Genomic DNA, 19,944 nt, shown 5'->3' on the forward strand with positions numbered 1-19,944 from the left:
GGGTGCATGTGTCTCTCTTAAGTAGAGTTTTGTCCGGATAGATGCCCAGGAGTGGGATTGTGGGGTCATATGGAAGTTCTATGTATAGATTTCTAAGGTATCTCCAAACTGTTCTCCATAGTGGCTGTACCAGTTTACATTCCCACCAACAGTGCAGGAGGGTTCCCTTTTCTCCACAGCCCCTCCAGCACTTGTTATTTGTGGATTTATTAATGATGGCCATTCTGACTGGTGCGAGGTGGTATCTCATGGTAGTTTTGATTTGCATTTCTCTTATAATCAGCGATGTTGAGCATTTTTTCATGTGTTTGTTGGCCACTTGTATATCTTCTTTGGAGAAATGTCTATTCAGGTCTTTTGCCCATTTTTCCATTGATTGATTGATTTTTTTGCTGTTGGGTTGTATAAGTTGTTTATATATTCTAGAGATTAAGCCCTTGTCGGTTGCATCATTTGAAACTATTTTCTCCCATTCTGTAAGTTGTCTTTTTGGTTTCTTTTGGGTTTCCTTTGCTGTGCAAAAGCTTTTCAGTTTGATGAGGTCCCATGGGTTTATTTTTGCTCTAATTTCTATTGCTTTGGGAGACTGACCTGAGAAAATATTCATGATGTTGATGTCAGAGAGTGTTTTGCCTATGTTTTCTTCTAGGAGTTTGATGGTGTCCTGTCGTATATTTAAGTCTTTCAGCCATTTGGAGTTTATTTTTGTGCATGGTGTGAGGGTGTGTTCTAGTTTCATTGCTTTGTATGCAGCTGTCCAGGTTTCCCAGCAATGCTTGCTGAATAGACTTTCTTTTTCCCATTTGATGTTCTTGCCTCCCTTGTCAAAGATTAATTGACCATAGGTGTCAGGGTTTATTTCCGGATTCTCTGTTCTGTTCCATTGGTCTGTCTGTCTGTTTTGATACCAGTACCACACTGTTTTGATGACTGTGGCTTTGTAGTATTTCTTGAAGTCTGGGAGAGTTATGCCTCCTACTTGGTTTTTGTTTCTCAGGATTGCTTTGGCGATTCTGGGTCTTTTGTTGTTCCATATAAATGTTTGGATTGTTTGTTCTAGTTCTGTGAAAAATGTCCTGGGTAATTTGATAGGGATTGCATTGAATCTGTAGATTGCTTTGGGTAGTATGGCCATTTTTACAATATTGATTTTCCCAATCCAGGAACATGGAATATCTTTCCATTTCTTTACATCTTCTTTGATTTCTTTGATTAAAGTTTTATAGTTCTCGGCATATAGGTCCTTTACCTCCTTGGTCAGGTGTATTCCGAGGTATTTGATTTTGTGAGGTGCAATTTCAAAAGGTAGCGTATTTTTGTATTCCTTTTCTAATATTTCATTGCTGGTATACAGAAATGCAACTGACTTCTGAATGTTAATCTTATATCCTGCTACTTTGCTGAATTTATTAATCAGTTCAAGGAGTTTTGGGGTTGAGTCCTTAGGGTTTTCTATGTATATAGTATCATGTCATCTGCATACAGTGACAGTTTTATCTCTTCTCTTCCTATATGGATGCCTTTTATTTCTTTTGTTTGTCTAATTGCTGTGGCTAGGACTTCCAAAACTGTGTTGAAGAGCAGTGGTGAGAGTGGGCATCCCTGTCTTGTTCCAGATTTGAGTGAGAAGGCTTTCAGTTTTTCCCCATTGAGTATTATATTTGCTGTGGGTTTATCATAAATGGCTTTGATTATATTCAGGAATGTTCCCTCTATACCCACTTTGGCGAGGGCATTGATCAGGAATGGATGTTGGACTTTGTCAAATGCTTTTTCTGCGTCTATTGAGATGATCATATGATTTTTTACTTTTTTTTTGTTAATGTGGTGTATGATGCTGATTGATTTGCGTATGTTGATGTTGGTTAGAAATTTTTTAATCGCAGTTTCAATTTCAGTACTTGTGAACAGACCAGTACTTGGGGTCTCTTCATATTTTCTGTTTTTTCCTAGTTCAGTATTGGAAAGTTGTACCTTTCTAAGAACTTGTCCATTTCATTGGCATATAGTTGCTTATAGTAGTCTCTTATGATCCTTTGTATTTCTGTGGTGTCAGTTGTAACCTTCCCATTTTCATTTCTTTTTTTTTTTTGGTCTTTTTGTCTTTTTTGTTGTTGTTGTTGTTGTTGCTATTTCTTGGGCCGCTTCCGCGGCATATGGAGGTTCCCAGGCTAGGGGTTGAATCGGAGCTGTAGCCACTGGCCTACGCCAGAGCCACAGCAACGCGGGATCCGAGCCGCGTCTGCAACCTACACCACAGCTCACGGCAACGCCGGATTCTTAACCCACTGAGCAAGGGCAGGGACCGAACCCGCAACCTCATGGTTCCTAGTCGGATTCGTTAACCACTGCGCCACGACGGGAACTCCCCCCATTTCCATTTCTAGTTTAATTGATGTGAGCCCTCTCCCTTTTTTCTTCAACAGTCTGGCTATGTGTTTATAAATTTTGTTGATCTTTTCAAAGAACGAGCTGTTAGTTCATTTATCTTTTCTATGGTTTTCTTTGTTTCTATTTCATTTATTTCTGCTCTGATCTTTACGATTTCTTTTATTTGGGTTTTCTTTGTTCTTTCTCTAGTTGCTTTAGGTGTAAGCTTAGGTTGTTAGATTTTTCTTGTTTCCCGAGGTAGGCTTGTATTGCTATAAACGTCCCTCTTAGAACTGCTTTTGCTGTGTCCCATAGGTTTTTGATTGTTGTATCTTCACTGTCACTGGTCTCTAGGTATTTTTTTGTTTTTCACTTTGATTTCTTCAATGATCCATTGGTTGTTTGGTAGCATATTGTTTAGCCTCCATGTATTAATGTTTTTTGGTGTTCTTTTCTTGTAGCTGATTTCCAGTCTCATAGAGTTGTGGTCAGAAAAGATATTTAATATGATTTCAATTTTCTTAAATTTACCTGGGCTTGATTTGTGGCCCAAGATGTTATGTATCCTGGAGAATGTTCCCTGTGCCCTTGAGAAGAATTGAGTGAGTTTTCACACCAAGATTTTGTTTTTTCTTTTCCAAGTCATTGGTTATTTCTATTTTTCTGTACATACATCTTACAAATTTTTCTCACCATTGTTTCTTGCATTAATTACATCCCTTCTTGCTTACTATGGCCATTCTTTTAGCAACATTTATTAGCTAGATTGTCTTGGTATATTTGAAAATACTTTCATTGTCCCCCCACTCTTGAATGGTATCCATTAGGATTCAGACTATCTGGACCTCCAGCTGTGTGTCTAAAGCATTTTGAAGGTATCCCTTAGTCTTTAGGCCACTGTTTCCATACATGGAAGCACTGCTGTCAATCCTTTGTAGTCGTCTTTCCTTTTTCTTTTGTAATTTTCTCTTTATCCTGGTATTCAGCCATTTCAGTAAAAGTGTCTCTGAGTCTGTATGTGGATCTGTATCCATTCATACTCCTGCGTTTAGAGCTGGAGGATGTTTGTCTCCAGTCATGGAAAATTCCCAGCCATTAAATATCTCAGATATCTAACGTTGCAGCTTCTCATTGTACCCTTTTTTTCCCTTTTAATATCTTTATCTTTCTGTATTAAAGCAAATTCCCATCACAATCTTCACATTTAATTCTTTCCTTAACTGCATCCGTTCTGGAATTTCCCACTTACAAACTTTGTATTTCCAGGATTTCTTAATTGGTCCTTTTATTCCTACATGTTTTTGATTCCTTCTAAGAAGCATCGTTCTTTTTAAAATGCAATCAGTGATTTTCAAATTCACTGGAGTGGATTCTCTTGCTTTGGTACTTGTTAGCTATATGGCATTATTTTCCTTGAGTGTCAACATTTTGATGCGCAAGCTCATCTTGAATGGGAAGTTTCTTTCCTCCTTCAACCTCTACATTGGCATTTGGTTTTCTGAATGCTGAGGGTGGGAGGAATAGTGTTACATTGTGGCCTAGGGCTCACTGTTCTCAAGGAAACTACATACTCTGTCTGTGTCCTGGCTGCAGGGCTACATCCACTTTTATCTGACCCCTCAAGCAAGCAGCTGGCTGCTGGCCTTAGTCTTGGGCAACTACCAAATCTCTTTTTCGGAAGAGTGAAACCCAGCTAGCCCCAGGCCACCTCTCTGTGCACAGTCTGTGTACAGTCCCATTTACATCAGGGCACAAAAATGATATGAATGTATTATGTAACCACACGTAAGGAGTTATAAAAAGAAGGCTAAGGAAAGCAGACTGAATCACTGAAATGAAACAGAAAGGGCTGAATTAGAAAACCAAAATATTTTTTAAAGTTGAAGAGCTAGGTTCTTTTGTGGGAAAAATAGTCAATGAAGTAGATAATCCAGTATCTAAACTGATCTAGGAAATTATGAAAGGCCAAATAACTAAATAAAACATAAGGATAGGTATACAACTTTAGATAAAAAGATGCAGAAGGAACCTGTGAAACAGAAAAACAAGTGATAATGAAAAGAAGAAGTGTGAGTATTTATTATAAGGCTCTTATACCTCCAATATCTATTATAGGGTTGTGTATATATATATATATATATATATATATATATATATATATATCCTATTATAGAAAAGTATCCAAGAGAAAAATAGTTGATTTTATCCTAAAAGAAAATAAGAAAATTCTTAAAACCAGGCCCAGAAAGCTTCACACATGGTGTCTTTAACATCTTCTGGTTTCCAAATAGTCTTTAGGAAGCCGGCATAACAAAACCTGATGAAACACCTCAATGAATGCCAGTTAAAAAACAAAAACAAAAACAAAAACCTAAATAAAATATTAACATGTACTTTGTAAAAGCACATTAAAACAGTACAATCCTACAACATGGATTAGTAGTAGGATTGAACTAAGAAATTCTTTTTTCCTTCTCTTTAAGATGACTGTTTCACACCTCTGCTCTCCCCAAACCTCCCCAATCGCAGCTGATGGCCTTGCTGCTTCTTTCATGGAGAAGAAATTACATGGGAAATCTGCCCATCTTGGGCCCCTTACCAGAGTCCACACCTTCTCACCTGCTGCCCCCAGAGTCCCATCTCCTCTCCCCTGCTCATAACCTTACGCTGTCCTGTATCATTATCTCCTTTCTCTACTCCCTCCACCTAACCATGTCCAGCAGCAGCATGCAAATAAATACATCTTAAAAAGCTCTCCCCAGCTGGAGAGCCACATGTAAATCAATTAAGTTATCAGAACACTCCCTCATACCACACACAAAAATAAACTCAGAATGGCTTAAAGACTTCAACATGAGACATGAAATTATAAAACTTGTGAAGAGAAAGCAAGCAAGACCTTCTGACATAAATTCTAGCAATGCTTTCTTAGGGGCAGTCTCCCAAGGCAAAAGAAATAAAGGCAAGAATAAACAAATGGGACCTATTTAAACTTAAAAGCTTTTGCATAGCAAAGGAAACCATAAACAAAATGAATACATAGCCTACTGAATGTGAGAAAATATTTGCAAATGATGCAACCCATAAGGGGTTAATTTCCAAAATACAAAAACAGCTCATGCAGCTCAATATAAGACAAACAACCCAATCAAAAAAACTGACAGACCTAAATAGACACTTCTCTAAAGAAGACGTAAAGACGGCTGATAGGCACATAAAAAGATGCTCAACACCGCTAATTATTAGAGAAAGGCAAATCACAACTACAGGGAGGTATCACTTCACACTGGTCGTATTGGTTGTCATCAAAAAGTCAAAAAATAATAAATGCTGGAGAGGATGTGGGGAAAAGGGAACCCTCCTACGCTGTTGGTGGGAATGTAAATTGGTGCAGCCACTATAGAAAACAATATGGCGCTTCCTCAGAAAACTAAATATAGAACTACCACATGACCCAGCAATCCCACTCCTGGGCGTGTATCTGGAAAAGACAAAAACTGAAATTCAAAAAGATACATGCACCTCAATGTTCACTGCAGCAATAGTCACAGCTAAGACAGGGATGCAACCTAAATGTCCATCAGTGGATAATCATTTATCCAGATGAATGGATAAAGATGATGTAGTGCATATATCCAGTGGAATACTACTCAGCCATTAAAAGAATGAATAATGCCATTGCAGCAACATGGATGGACCTAGAGATTATCATACGAAGTAAAGTCAAGTCAGACACTGACATATGATATTACTTATACGTGGGATGTAAAAAACGACAAATTTATTTACAAAACAAACAGGCCCGCAGACATGGAAAATAAACTCAGAGTTATCAAAGGGGAAAGGTGCTTGATGGGGGTGGGGGTGGACGGACATAAATTAGAAGCTTGGGATTAACAGATACCCAATACTATATATAAAATAACAAGGACGGACCTACTGTATAGCACAGGGAACTATATTTAATCTCGTAATAAGCTATAATGGAAAAGAATCTGAAAAGGTATACATATATACTATATAACCCAATCACTGTGCTGTACACTAGAAACGAACAAAACAAGGTAAATCAACAATATGTCAACTTAAAAAGAGCTCTCCCTTCCCTCTATATTCCTAGCAGCTTCTGGTCATTTTCGTTGAATGTCATATGTGCCCCATCAATGTATCATCCACTCTTGCTTGCATTTTGTATTTTCAGCCAAGAAAACAGAGGATCATTACCAAAACACCCAGCTGTCTCCTTGTTCACCACCCCCTGCCCCTTGATCCCTGCTCCATAAAGTCAACAGTTGTTTCTTTCGATTATTGACCGAATCGATCTAAAACACAACAAAAACATGCTTAAACAGCAAGGTTAAGCTCTTTTCCTCCCCTAGTGAGATAACCAAAAATGGGTCTATCAGTTGGTTTACACTGCAACTTCATTATGATTCCCACCCTTGGGTCTTCCTTAATCCCTTGTTTTAGATGGATGTGTGTGTGTGTAATGCAACGTTTAAAATCTTTGAATTCTTGGAGAATGCTTTTGGTCATAAATCTGACCTTGCCTGTGACAAAATCTGCCTGGAATTCTCTACCTTTAGGATTTTTTCCCCCTGCTTTTTCCTTTAAATTTTCTTACATTGCTGTTTTAAACTTACAGAAAAGCTGTGATAAGAGTACAGTATATGTTTTCATACCCGGCACCACCCAGAATCCCCAGGGTTACCATCTAGTTACTATACCAATAGTACAGTTATCAAAAGAAGACATTAGCATTGGTGCCATAATGTTAACTAAACTACAGATTTTATTCTATTTCCCTGGGTTTTCCATGCATGTCCTTTTTCTGGCTTGAGAGCCAGTCCAGGATCCCACATCACATGCAGTTGCTGTGTCCTCCTGTCCCCTTCAGTCTGTGGCATTTCCTCAGCCCTCCCATCGTCTTGTATGACTGAGACAGTTTTGAAGAGTCCTGGTCACCTGCTTTGTAGAACACCCTGCAATCCGGGTTTGGTGTTTGCTGGTGACTTGTTTGAGGTTATGCCACAGAGGTGATGGACCTTTTCCGGAGGTGCATGATGTGAACACGCTGCTGGTGGTGACACGGATCCTTTTTGGTTAAGATGGTAGCTGCTGGGCTCATCCGCTGCAAAGTTCCTATTTTTCTTTTTCCAATCAAATTTCTTGGAGGAAGGGACGTTGAGACTATGCAATAACCCTGTTTCTCCTCAAACTCTGACTAATTTTAGCATCCACTGGTACTTCCTAGCGGCAGCCATTATTACTGTGGGGTTCCAGTGGCGAGTCTGTATTTCCCGCACTCCTTCTGCATTTATTAAGGGAATTCTTTTGTAAAGAAGAGCTAGCTTTTCTCTCTCCTTTAAGTGTGAAACATTCATGGGTTATAATCCAGTATGATTATTTTGGTGCTTAAAGTCTTCCAGCTCTGGCCATGGGAAGATTTGGATATGTCTTCATCCTTTCTTCAGCACTTCTTTAAACTTGCTTGAATTTCAAGATACTCTAGGCTCATTTTATAGTTTATCTGTCCCAACTCTGGAACTAACCATTTGTCTAAAGAGCTCTGATCTCTTCTACAGGAGAATGGTATTTAAAAGCCAGATGTGGGTGCTTGGGTGTGCTCACAGCTACTGTGGTGTCAGGTGCTCTCAGCAGAAAGAGCTAGGGTATGTATATATATGTACGTATGTGTAACTACTACAAACACGTATTTATTTCTGCACACACATGTGTGTGTGTGTGTATTTTAAGTGAGGTTATAATGATAGTTCTGATTTCCATCAAACAATTTTAAAAGGTTGCTCTATATATGTCTACTTGTTGGGGTGTTGCTTTATGTCTTCCACTAAGATTTCATACTTCTCCTGCTATAAGCCCTATACGTTTCTTTAAATTACACCTAATGTGTTATTACAGTTTTTGTCAATATCATGAATGAGATTTCCCATCAGTCCCTGCCTCCCACTCCAAGTTTCTGTTATTTCTAGAATAGAGAAAAGAAAATTAATAGACGCCCAACAAATAAATTGGTCTCCTTAAAGTTGGAATCTTTTTTAAAAATACGTAACCGTACTTTGTGGACAGATAATTTTATCTCTTTACCACACTTGATACTGATTATTTCTTTTGTTACATTTGTTGCATATAATGTAGATGTGTTTTCTTGCTGTGTTGCTAACTGTGCCGGTGTTAAACCATCCTTACATTACAGGAAATAAACTACTTAATTATAATATACTGTTCTAGTAAATAGCTGAAAATGAATTGCTAACTTTTTCAAGAATTTTAACCTGCATTCATAACTGACCTTGATCGGTGACTGGGTGGGCAAGGAGGCATACGATTGGCAACTCTGATGTGAAAGTTATATAGTTTCAAGACATTAACAGGAGCGTTTGCATTTTTCTGTTGACTTCAGTGGAATTACATTCTTTAAATCCAGATAGAACCCAACTATAACACCATCTGGGTCTGATACATGTGGTACTTGACAGGTGTTTTATTACCCTTCAGGTGTTTTCTGTTGGACTCTGTCTCCAAGTTTTCTACTGCTTGAAACAATTTGAGCCTATTCTTGTAGGCAATCAGCCATTTGCACTAGTTCTTCAAACTTAGCCTCTCGTTATTTGGGGTTCAGTCACCTTTTAAATATTTACTCTTAAATGTTTTTGCCCTTACCTTGTTCCTTTATTAAGCAGGCAAAGGGTTTATTTAATCAATCTTTTCAATGAATCAGCATTTGCTTTATGTTTCATTCAGATGGCTTTTATCTTTCTTCGTGCTTTTTTAAAAAGTTTAGATGAATATTCAATCTGCTATGCAGTTTTAAGGCAAGCGCTCTCCTAGACATACTTAGGGCATACATGTTTTACCACTTTGGGGGTCATTTATTTCTTTTCTTTCATCTAGGAATTTCTTCTTTTCAATTAGAGACCATTGTGATGACCTTTCTATCTTTCAAAGTTTATCAGGTTACAACATATGAAGGTTTTCTTTGCGACCAGGTACTCAGTCAAGTTTCTGAGAAATAGAAGAAAACACTGTGCCTTAGACTTTGTATCCTCCAAGTGCGTGTCTCTCTCAAATCAAACTTGTTAGTCACATTAGTTTGATCATGTGTCCTTGGTGATTTTTTTTTTTTTTTGGTATATCAGACATTCAAATTCTGAAAGCTAAAAGTAATCTTTTATTTGTAAGGACTTTTGTTGTATGTATTTTCTCATAGTGAGGCTGGTTTCTAATTAAACATCTATGACTCCTGCATCCCTTTTGAAAACCGAACAGTCTCTCATTGGCCTGTCATTCCTCTTGATGCTCTTTTGTACTTTTTATCATAAAGTCTACTTTAGTATTAACTTTCCTTCTGATTTTTCCCAGTTACTCCTCATTCTCTTTTTTCCCCTAACCTTTGTTGTAGGCTGATTTCCTTTAAACACTACATTGAATTTCTTCACTTCTTTTTAATGGGATTCAACCCATTCACTAAATCCAATGTAAGTTATATCCATTCCATTTTAATTTTATATCTTTTTTTCTTCTAATCTTTACTTTAGCCAAGTTTCTGTTGATCTTCCCCACCCTCTGCATTTCAATTCTTTGCATAGTTATCTTCAGTTTCTTTAACGTTCCCTTTTTAAATCAAAATACCAGAATTAACTCTCCCCTTGTAGGATGCTTTATTTGGCTACTGATCTCAGAGGTATAAATGTCGAAACCTTCTAGGATGCCTTTACCACGCAACTCCTGGGTTTTGCTGATATTTGATTATTCTCAGTTCTAGCCAAGTATGAGATTGAGATCTCTCTTGAATGGGATACATGATGTTTCTGGAAATGTGCATATCCATAGATGTTTTCCTATGGTCTTGACATGGCAAGTGGGTGGCTGGGCATTGAATTCCCCTGGTCTCCAGTGCCTAAGAGGACAAGTCTGATACATATTTATTTAGTTTTCTTTTTAGATAACTTGATGTGTTGGAAAGTTTACTAAGCTATGACTTGGGGTATTGAGTGTTTTTTGTTCATCCCTTCAGGCACCAAGTGAGTCATCTCAAGGGGCAAATCAGAGAATTCCCTCTATTAACTGTTTCATTAGGAGCTCCCCACCATTCTGTTCCATTTTGTCCTTGGGAAACGTTTGCATGTTAGGTTCAGAGGACAGGTGCACATGACCTATCTTTTCCTTCATGCTTTCCATCTTGTGGCATTGCTCTGGGATTTGAGACATTATTTCCATGTTGTCTTTTGGGTTCAGTTGCAGATCTCACTATATAATGAATTTTTAAATGCAGGAGAACACTTTTTGGTTTCAAATTCTAAAAGGTTTTTTTTAGAGATTTCAAGGATTTCCAAATAGAGTTCTAATGTGTCAGGGTTCTCATCAGATGCTTCCTGCAGCTCTACTTCAACTGCCAGCCACCCAAACCAGGTATCCAGCTGGTTCTGTCTTCCTCTTGCTGCCGTGTGCCCCGTTTTCCATTGCATGCTCATGGTTTTGTATATCTGCTAGTCCCATCAAGTCACTGGGTCATGGTAGGCACAGCCATTTCTGCTGGGACCAGCACCGGGCAAACTCCAGCTTTTGACACACACGCAGGGTCTTTCAGGCGCCTCCAGGTCTCTGAAGCATAAAAAAATCTTTCCTAATCGCAAGAAGCAGGACCAGCTCAGCTCCAGAGTGCAGCACCCACTACTGATCCTCCAGGACTTTAGAGGGTGGGGCACAGCACTCCACCAAAGGCCTGCGTGTGCATCCACACATCTGCTCCAGCTACGCTTCCTGAGGCACCACGGATCCTGGTCTTTCCACCCCGGCCACTCTACCCCTGGTATCCCGGCTCCTGCTCCCACAGAGCTAAGCGCTGTCCGCTCCGGGATCAGTACGCAGAGATCCTGTGCCAGCCGGTTTTCTGAAAGGCACCCTCCAGATACTGCCCGCTTTGCCCATCTCTGATCATCGGGAGGAACATTCAAGTTTGCTTCCTTTCCCCCGCCCCACGTTCTTCCACAGCTCACGGGCCCTTTTCAATTACGAGCCAGACTGGGTATAATACATCAACGTAAAAGAAACTATTTACTTCCAGAGACAAATTCAACATGTATCTAAAAATAAGATTTTCTTCTTTCCCTCTTTGATCTATTATTCCATTACTCAATAGCTAGCCTCAGGAAATAATTTTGAGGCAATGTTATATGAAGACCTTCATTATTTATAAAGTCCAAAACTGCAAACAACCTAAATGTCCATCAGGGGGGGAACGGCTAAGTGAATGAGGGGCCTCCACCTGATGAAAGAGGCATTTAATGGCTTTGAAAAGCCTAATAGCACGGAAAAAGGCTTAACAGAATCTCTGAAGTGGAAAAAAGGCACATATTCATACATATTATATGAACCAACTGTGGAAATAATCACAGGCAAAAACAAAAACATGAGGCCCAGGAAAGATACCGCAATGCTAGCAGTAGTTATATCCATGTGGTTATGGGGTTTTTTTCCAACCTCCCCCCTTCCTTCCTTTTCTTCCTTCTCGAGTTAAATCTAGTAGGGAATAAAATGTGTTAAAAAAATACTCTTTGTGGAGTTCCCGTTGGGGCTCAGTGGAAACATATCTAACTAGTATCCATGAGGACGCAGGTTCGATCCCTGGCCTTGCTCCGTGGGTTAAGGATCTGGTGTTGCTGTGGCTGTGGTGTAGGCCGGCGGCTACAGCTCTGATTCAACCCCTAGCCTGGGAGGCTCCGGTTATGCCGTGGGTGTGGCCCTAAAAAGAATACTCTTTGTAAAGCGTAGGTACAGCTAACCAAGTAACAGAGTTGATAAGTAATTGTGACATTTAAAATAACTGTGACATTTAAATGCCTTCTTCCAAAGGGGCTCACAGTGCTTACAGACAGTTTTCTGGGGCTTTAAACTCTTATCGCACTGAATGTTTTATAAGTAAACTCCAGCTCAGCACCCACTGGATCAATCATTTGCTCAGACAAGGCTTTCTGGAAGCTGTTTACCAGAGTGCCGCCCTGGCGCCGCCGGGATAGGGTGATAAATAAAACATGGTCCGACCTTGGGCACCGAGAAAGCTCAGGTCTCCCAAGCACGACCCTCGGTGCACTGTGGAGAAGAAGCCCCAGCCGTGCCTGTGAGTGGCGGAGGACCAGGTGACAGGTGTAGGATTAAATAAAAGCTGGGGAAGCGGCAGCAGAGCTGGAATCTGCACTCACTCGGCTTTCCCCTGGGAACCCCACACCACCCCACAACTTCTGCCAACCCTTACCATGGTCTCCCCACCAGCCCTCGATACGTGAAGCTTCCCTCAGCAAGGAAGGCACGTCCGAATAAACACTTGTTCTGTTGAAGAGACTCATTCTTCTCTCCTGCCGGTGCTAGCAACTCACTTCACTTCTTCACATGCTTCCACGTTGCTTACGAGAGCTTGGCAGAGCAGGGTGGAGACAAATGCCAACCCGCTAACATCTGCCACCACTTGGGTCACTGCCTTTGCCCATGAACGTGTCTGCAGACAGACTGAATGTACAGAGGGGAGGCACTGGCTCCCTTTCCCCGGGCAACGGCTGGATGAAGCCAGATCCGGCAGGGGGCAGGGGGCGGGGGAGCGTGACTAGGCCAAGCGCCTTCAAGCCTCCTTAGGCCAGGTTTTCGCGGAAGGCCCGGATTTTACAATTTTATGATCCTGCTAAATGAACTGACCCCAGGGATTCCGGATCTTGGAATCAATCCGCAGGAAATACTTGCGAATGAACAGAGACAAAGGGTAATTCCGGGGAGAGGCTCATGAGAGCCTCGTCTGTACACGGAGCCCCTCTAAGGGGCCAACCTGGGGGAGTAACGGTCAGTCGTGTCAATGCCAGCGAAGGTCAGGTAACGGGTGAACGGGCTTATGATCGCACTTGAGGGCAGCGGTTCTCAACCGAGGGCAGTCGTGCCGCCCGGGGGACGTCTGACCGTGTCTGGAGATACTCCTGGTTATCATACAAGGTGCGGTGGGTCCAGGAGGTTGAGGGGAAGATGCTGTTCAACCTCCTACAGGGTGTGGGGCAGCCCCCACCACACCCAACAGCACGGTCCCCAGCATCAGGTGCCCAAGTTTGAAAAGAAAAAACTGCAACTGTTCTTCAAAAAAAGGGGGAAAATGATATAATAGACATGAATTTGTAGTCTTAGGATTATCATACTTATGCGCTCGCCAAAGAGATGAAGGAAGCAAACAGACCAAATACTAATTTCATCTACTTAACTCTCTGCCCGCTAATTACACAACTATACTTGCCACACCATCTGGGCTGTGTTTTGTTTTGTTGTTTTTAAACCATTTATACAAAATAATCTACTCTGGCTTAAGTCTTTTTAAAAAATAATTATTTATTTTATGTATCTTTTCTGCTTTTTAGGGCTGTTGCTGCAGCATATGGAGGTTCCCAGGCTAGGGGTCGAATCAGAGCTATAGCTGCCGGCCTACACCACAGTCACAGCAATGCAGGATCTGAGCCGAGTCTGTGACCTATACCACAGCTCACAGCAAAGCCGGATCCTTAACCCACTGATCAGGGCCAGGGATCGAACTTGCATCCTCATGGATACTAGTCGGGTTCATTACCGCTGAGCCACACTGGAAACTCCTGGCTTAAGCCTTTTAATGGACTTATTAAAGACCTCAGTTTTATCAGTAATAAATTGACAAATGCATAATTCATTCTAAAAGAAGAAAAATATAAGACTTGGGCCCCAACAAGGACTACCAGGCTGACGGACTCATTCACCCTGGTGGAGGAAGGAAGGAATTTCTAAACACTTTGACGACCAAGCATGTCTGTTGCTTAGACTCATGGAAGGTGATTTCTTGGATCCATAATTTAAGGTTCAAACTGTAATTTTCACAGAAGCACCGCTTTTGATGAAGTCTAAGCCATTAACATTTAAAATCTGTTTCAAAATAGAAAACCTTCCATTATCCAGCCTCTTATTCTTTGCAGACAGTTTCATCATGAGCTTATTTTATACCAGCAAATGGTCCCTGGGGTTCTTCACCCGCACCCACCCCCGCCAACTACTGTGCCTCTTCATCTCACATCCTCGTCCCTCTTTTTTTTGGTCTTTTTGTCTTTTAGGGCCATAGCCACGGCATATGGAGGTTCCCAGGCTAGGGGTCCAGTCGCACCTGTAGCGGCCAGCCTACGCCACAGCACTGCAGGATCCAAGCTGCGCCTGTGATCTACACCACAGCTGACAGCAACGCCAGATCCTTAACCCACTGAGCAAGGCCAGGGATGGAACCTGAGTCCTCATGGGTGCTAGTCGGGTTCGCTACCCACTGAGCCACCACGGGAACTCCACATCCTCGTCCCTCTTGCTGCTTCTCCAATGCCTTGAAGTGGGAACTATCAAGGTTACAGAAACTGAACATAAGGCAGAGAGCTATGCAGAAAGCCTGTCCTCTCCTCGGAGTTTTTACTGCATGGACTACAGATTCAAAGGCATCCCCACCTCGGCCACCTCCCTTCCTCACTGGGTGGGTCCAGTCATCCAGGCCCACTGGGGAGAGGCCACTGCAATTTAGCCCAAAGTGCAGTAAAGCCAAGGCGCAAAGGTTTTTTGGGTTTCCAGTGCATTTAAGAATCATGTTGACAGGATGCTGTCGTCATTAAAAATACTTGATGGCTCGAAAATGCGAACCATTCCTGAGCAAAGCCGCAGCAGTGACACCCAAGATCACTGAGCCTGGATCATCCTAACAACGTAATAACCATGCAAGCTGGGAAAAGTCTGAAATACGAGAACTGCCAGGATGTGGCACAGAGAGAGACAAAGAGAGCAAATGCTGTTGGGAAAAGGGTGCCAACAGACTCGCTGGTCACAGGGTTGCCACAGACCTTCCATTTGTTTAAAAGACACACTATCTGCCAAGCGCTGTGTGATACGCAACTTCCAAATCTCTAGTTATTCTTAAAACCAAAAGAACAACAGTGTAGGCGGTGGTTTCTGCTCCCAGAGGACAATCAGGATAAGAAAACAAGATGTGTATCCGGGGGACCTGACCAAGCCCGTGGCAGCCCGCGGGGATCCGGGACCACAGTTTTTTCCAGGTTCTCCCAAGAGGCCTGGAGTGACCACACGTGCTCAGCCCACACTGCGTTTTGCGGTGGAGGCATGAAAAGATCTGGAGAGGCTGTACCAGCTGCAGATGGGGCCTTGCAAAAACACAAGCCTCGTGGGTTTCCCTCTATAAGAAGCCGTCGGGAAGATGCTGAGGCTCCAGAACCACGGTACCAATCCAGATCATCTCCTGCCATCAAACCCAAGACTTGAACTCCCCACAGCTTGGTGCTGTGTCCTGACCAACCTTACCGCATCCCATTTCATAGTCTAAGGAGGCCAAGCCCTTTCCACCAAGAGCCCCCAAACTGGTTAAATCAAAAGAGAGACTAAGTATCTTCAAGGTCTTTGCAAACGAAAAGGACCAAGCAGGCAGGCTCCTCCTGGCCAGAGGGAACCACAAAGGCAGTGCCACTCAGAGTGGGAAGTGGAGCCCTGTGAATTTCCCTGACAAGGCTTCACGGGACACTTGAGACCTCTGGCAGGGATTATGGGAGACCAGCAGGTGGGGAGAAGCCCGCAGGAAAGCGGCTTTACCTAGAAAGGCATCCTCTTCCCTGGCTCTGGCTGAAACGAAAGTCAGCCACTTCCAGCAACCTGCCCCTTTCCAGCTCTATGACCTATTCAGAGATGTGTTCAGCATCTTCCAAAAAAAAAAAAAAAAAAAAAAAAAAAAAAGCTGCTGGAAGGAAACACTTAAGACCTCAGAGGAGACGTGTAGCTGAAAGGCTTCCTTCTATTACGACGTGGCACGCTTGGCTAGGCAATTCTCAACGCATCCCAGTCCCTGAGCCCACAGAACGCACTGGTCGCGTACAGCCCACCAGTCGACGTGGCTCAGGGAACCCCCGCTGGTGTGCCTCCACTCACCAGGACTGGCCGCATCTCACAGAAAACCAGGAGGGACGCCAGCTCGATGTCTTCACTGTACCCATTCTTCAGAGGAACAGATCGGTATCCTGCAGATGGGAAAACAACAGAAAGGCAGGCGGTTAAGGGCAGACCTTCACTTTCTTGTAGACCCCAGGGCTCAAAGGCCAGGCTCAAGAGCCAGAGAGGTCAGTGCCCGGGCTGAGGGCTGGCTTCCGGGAAGCCAGAGGTACCCACCCTGACGGTCAGCAAAGGGGCTGCGGAATATACCCGTGACCGACAGGTCCACCCGGAGAAGCGAAGTTACAAATATCTGCCACCTAGAAATGAAAATGATTCACTCAGAAGAAATTAAAACCCACGGAACACTGCACCTTGAATTGAGAGTGACTACAGCTGTGGTTCAACTCTTTCAATACTCCCGAGGCCGAAGACTCAGAGGAGTAATAAATGCCCACATCCATTTCCTCCACTTAGCCCTTTGCACGCGCAGGACAGGGGAGTGTTTCATCTCTAAAGATTTCCAATGGGAAGAAGTCTTCCTGCCCCCTGGCAGCCCACAGCAGTATCGATCATCCTGCTCTAAAAGCCATTCCCTCTTTACAATCAGGACCTGTGTCTGACAGTCATTTAGATGCTTCTTTTGATTTAGCAGCGGGTTGAGAGGGGCCGAGTCCCCCCCACGCCTCCCCATGAAGGAATGCTTAAGGCAGCACATACCAGAGGTTGGTCTGCTTGTTCTGATGCAAGATAATAGCCAAACACAGTTGAAATGCAAGTCTTCCTCCCACCCACTCACAACCCCTTTTCTAGAAGGAACCCTTGTTCATAATATCTTTCCAAGACAGGCTATGCACACATTCATTTCCCTTAAAAAAAAAAAATCACAGTACCACTGTAGCTCAGCAGTTAACGAACCCAACTGACTAGTATCCATGAGGACACGGGTTCGATCCCCGGCCTCACTGAGTGGGTTAAGTATCCGGCGTTGCCAGGAACTGTGGTGTTGTTTGCAGACGTGGCTTGGATGTGGCGTGGTGTGGCTGTGGCCAGCAGCGACAGTTCCGATTAGACCCCTAGCCTGGGAACTTCCATAGGCCGCAGGTGCGCCCAACGAAAAGAGAAAAAAAAAAAAAGACCCCCCCCAAAAAATGATATAATAGACATGAATTTGTAGTCTTAGGATTATCATACTTATGCGCTCGCCAAAGAGATGAAGGAAGCAAACAGACCAAATACTAATTTCATCTACTTAACTCTCTGCCCGCTAATTACACAACTATACTTGCCACACCATCTGGGCTGTGTTTTGTTTTGTTGTTTTTAAACCATTTATACAAAATAATCTACTCTGGCTTAAGTCTTTTTAAAAAATAATTATTTATGTATCTTTTTTGCTTTTTAGGGCTGTTGCTGCAGCATATGGAGGTTCCCAGGCTAGGGGTCGAATCAGAGCTATAGCTGCCGGCCTACACCACAGTCACAGCAATGCAGGATCCAAGCTGCATCCTTGACCTACACCATAGCCCGTTAGGTTACCATGGCTGTGTCTGACTTAGAAGTGGAGATGTGTACCTCGAAGGCTGGTATCGGCACTGTCTCTATGGATTCTCCAGGGCAAGCAAGGCCCCGGTTAGGGCTTTTAGGCTGTTTGCTCTGTGCAGGTCTTGGCTTATTGGATGATGAGTCTTACTTCTCTTAGAGCACATTGGAGTCTGTTGATTTATCGCCTCTACGTGATACCTCCTGAACCTCTCCCTTTGCACTGCTTGTGATGAAACTGGAGTGCTTACATAACCCTCCAACTTTGGTCCTGCCCTCCTCTCATCGGGTAAGCTGTATTGTTATTTCTCCATCGACATGGTGTGTAATGTTTGCATTCCATGTTGTAACCTTAAATCTCCCATGAGGGGAGGCTAGTTTTTCTGGTATTTAAGCAGCAAAACAGAAAGAATAGGACCAGGCATACATTGCCCCACCACCGCGATCTCAGCATTAACCTTTTACTGTGCTTCGTGCTGCATTCATCCCCCCACCCATCGAGCATGTGTGTGGTACTCACTTCACCTGCCAAGGAAAGATGAAGACTCCTGTATGCATCTTCCTGATGTTAGCATACATTTCATTAACTGGAGCTCACTATTTATTCGGTGTCGTTTTTCTGACTACACACAATGAAACGCGGGCATTTTTTCAGGCACCCAGTGCTCCCCACCTTCCTACTGCCCTCTTCCGTCGATATTTTGGCTGGCTCAGTTTGTCTTCTCTGCTCTGCAGTATGAGCTCATGGGACATATAATCCCTGGACTGTGCCTCTTTGAACACATCCATCCTTTGATTTTATACTTGAGTGACAGTGTGAGCTGGTATAAAATTCTCAGGTCACACTCTTTTCCCTGGAGGAGCTTGGCGACACTGCTCACCTTGAATTCTGCTGTAGAGAAAGTTTTCTGACTTATCCTCCCCTTACAGGTAGCAGGAATTATGTGATGTGCGTGAAAGATGTGAATGGCCTGTGGGTCTCAGGAAAAGGCAGATTCTGCCTCCAGAGGTCAGGGATGGGGCTGAGCCTCTGCATCGCTGATGAGCCGCGCTGGGGGAAGCTGTCAGCCTAGGTGGTGACCGGCTTCTAGGATGCACGGAAATGCTGAGTGCCGGGTGGGGGTCGGGGAGCCGAGCGCTCCAGGGATGGGGTCCCAGCACCGAGGTGCAGCCCCACACGGCTGCGAGCCCCCGAGTGTGCGGCTGTGAGCTCTGTCCCAGGCCTTGGCTGGAGGCCTCGTTTCCTGTGCCTCCTCTCACTGCCCGAGCCTCGTTAGGAAGGGCAGCCCTTTGTATGTATTAGGATCAGGGCTGAGAGGGGTTTGCCAGCTGGACTAAAGGTAGTTGGATCTCGTTTTTCTTGTTGGTTTTGGTTGTGTCAGAGAGGAAAGGGTAAGAGAGACCTGTTTTGAAACAGGATCTGAATGCTGGCACTTTGCGGAGGAGGGGTGGCCTCTGGCATGGGGTCTGGCACGGGTTGCACAGTAGAAAGAACATGGGGTCTGAAGTCAGACTTGCTGGGGTTGAATCCCAGCTCAGGTCGGACAGGTGTGTGACTTTGAGCTAGTTCATTAAGAGCTGCAGGACCCAAAGTGCTTCCATTAGAAAAGCGGAGATGCTAAGACCCCTTTCACAGGAGTGCTGGGAGGAGTAAAAGAGACAGACTTTGGGGCGCCCCACACAGTCAACACTGTTTTCCTTCCGTGCTGAGCTGCAGCTGGCTTAAAAGCTTAAGCACATGCCTAATGACAATGGGCAGTTTATTTCCAAGTTCCAAAGGCCCCGTGCCTTACACACAGAGGTACTGTTCATTCCACCTCAAGCCTTCCGTGTGCATGTGCCGGAGCAGCAGCAGCAGCGGGGCAGACATACGAGGTCTTACAGGGAGGAGCGCACAGCTGGGGGAGAGGCACATTCTGTACCGTCCTTGAGATGCTGTTCTTTATTTTTTAAATCTCTCCAGGCTGCGTCTTAGCCTCTTCTAGAAGACTAGACACAGTTTGGTGGCTGGGAGGGGCTCCACTGCTCATACCCTGGTCAGGACACGTA

General features: G+C 43.4%; 1 protein-coding gene across 1 annotated transcript in view; it reads right to left on the reverse strand.

Moving 5' to 3' along the window:
• Nucleotides 1–19,944, reverse strand: part of PLCG2 (phospholipase C gamma 2) — a 165,595-nt gene that overhangs the window by 7,907 nt on the left and 137,744 nt on the right. Inside the window, exon 31 of the mRNA XM_021093743.2 lies at nucleotides 16,354–16,442. Coding sequence (XP_020949402.2) covers nucleotides 16,354–16,442 — 89 coding nt within the window. The remainder of the gene's footprint in view (nucleotides 1–16,353; nucleotides 16,443–19,944) is intronic.

This window comes from Sus scrofa, chromosome 6, assembly GCF_054392235.1.
Source record: "Sus scrofa isolate SSC_HxYL_T2T_F1_AM1 chromosome 6, Sscrofa_HxYL_maternal_Yorkshire_Landrace_v2.0, whole genome shotgun sequence".
Lineage (NCBI taxonomy): Eukaryota > Metazoa > Chordata > Mammalia > Artiodactyla > Suidae > Sus > Sus scrofa.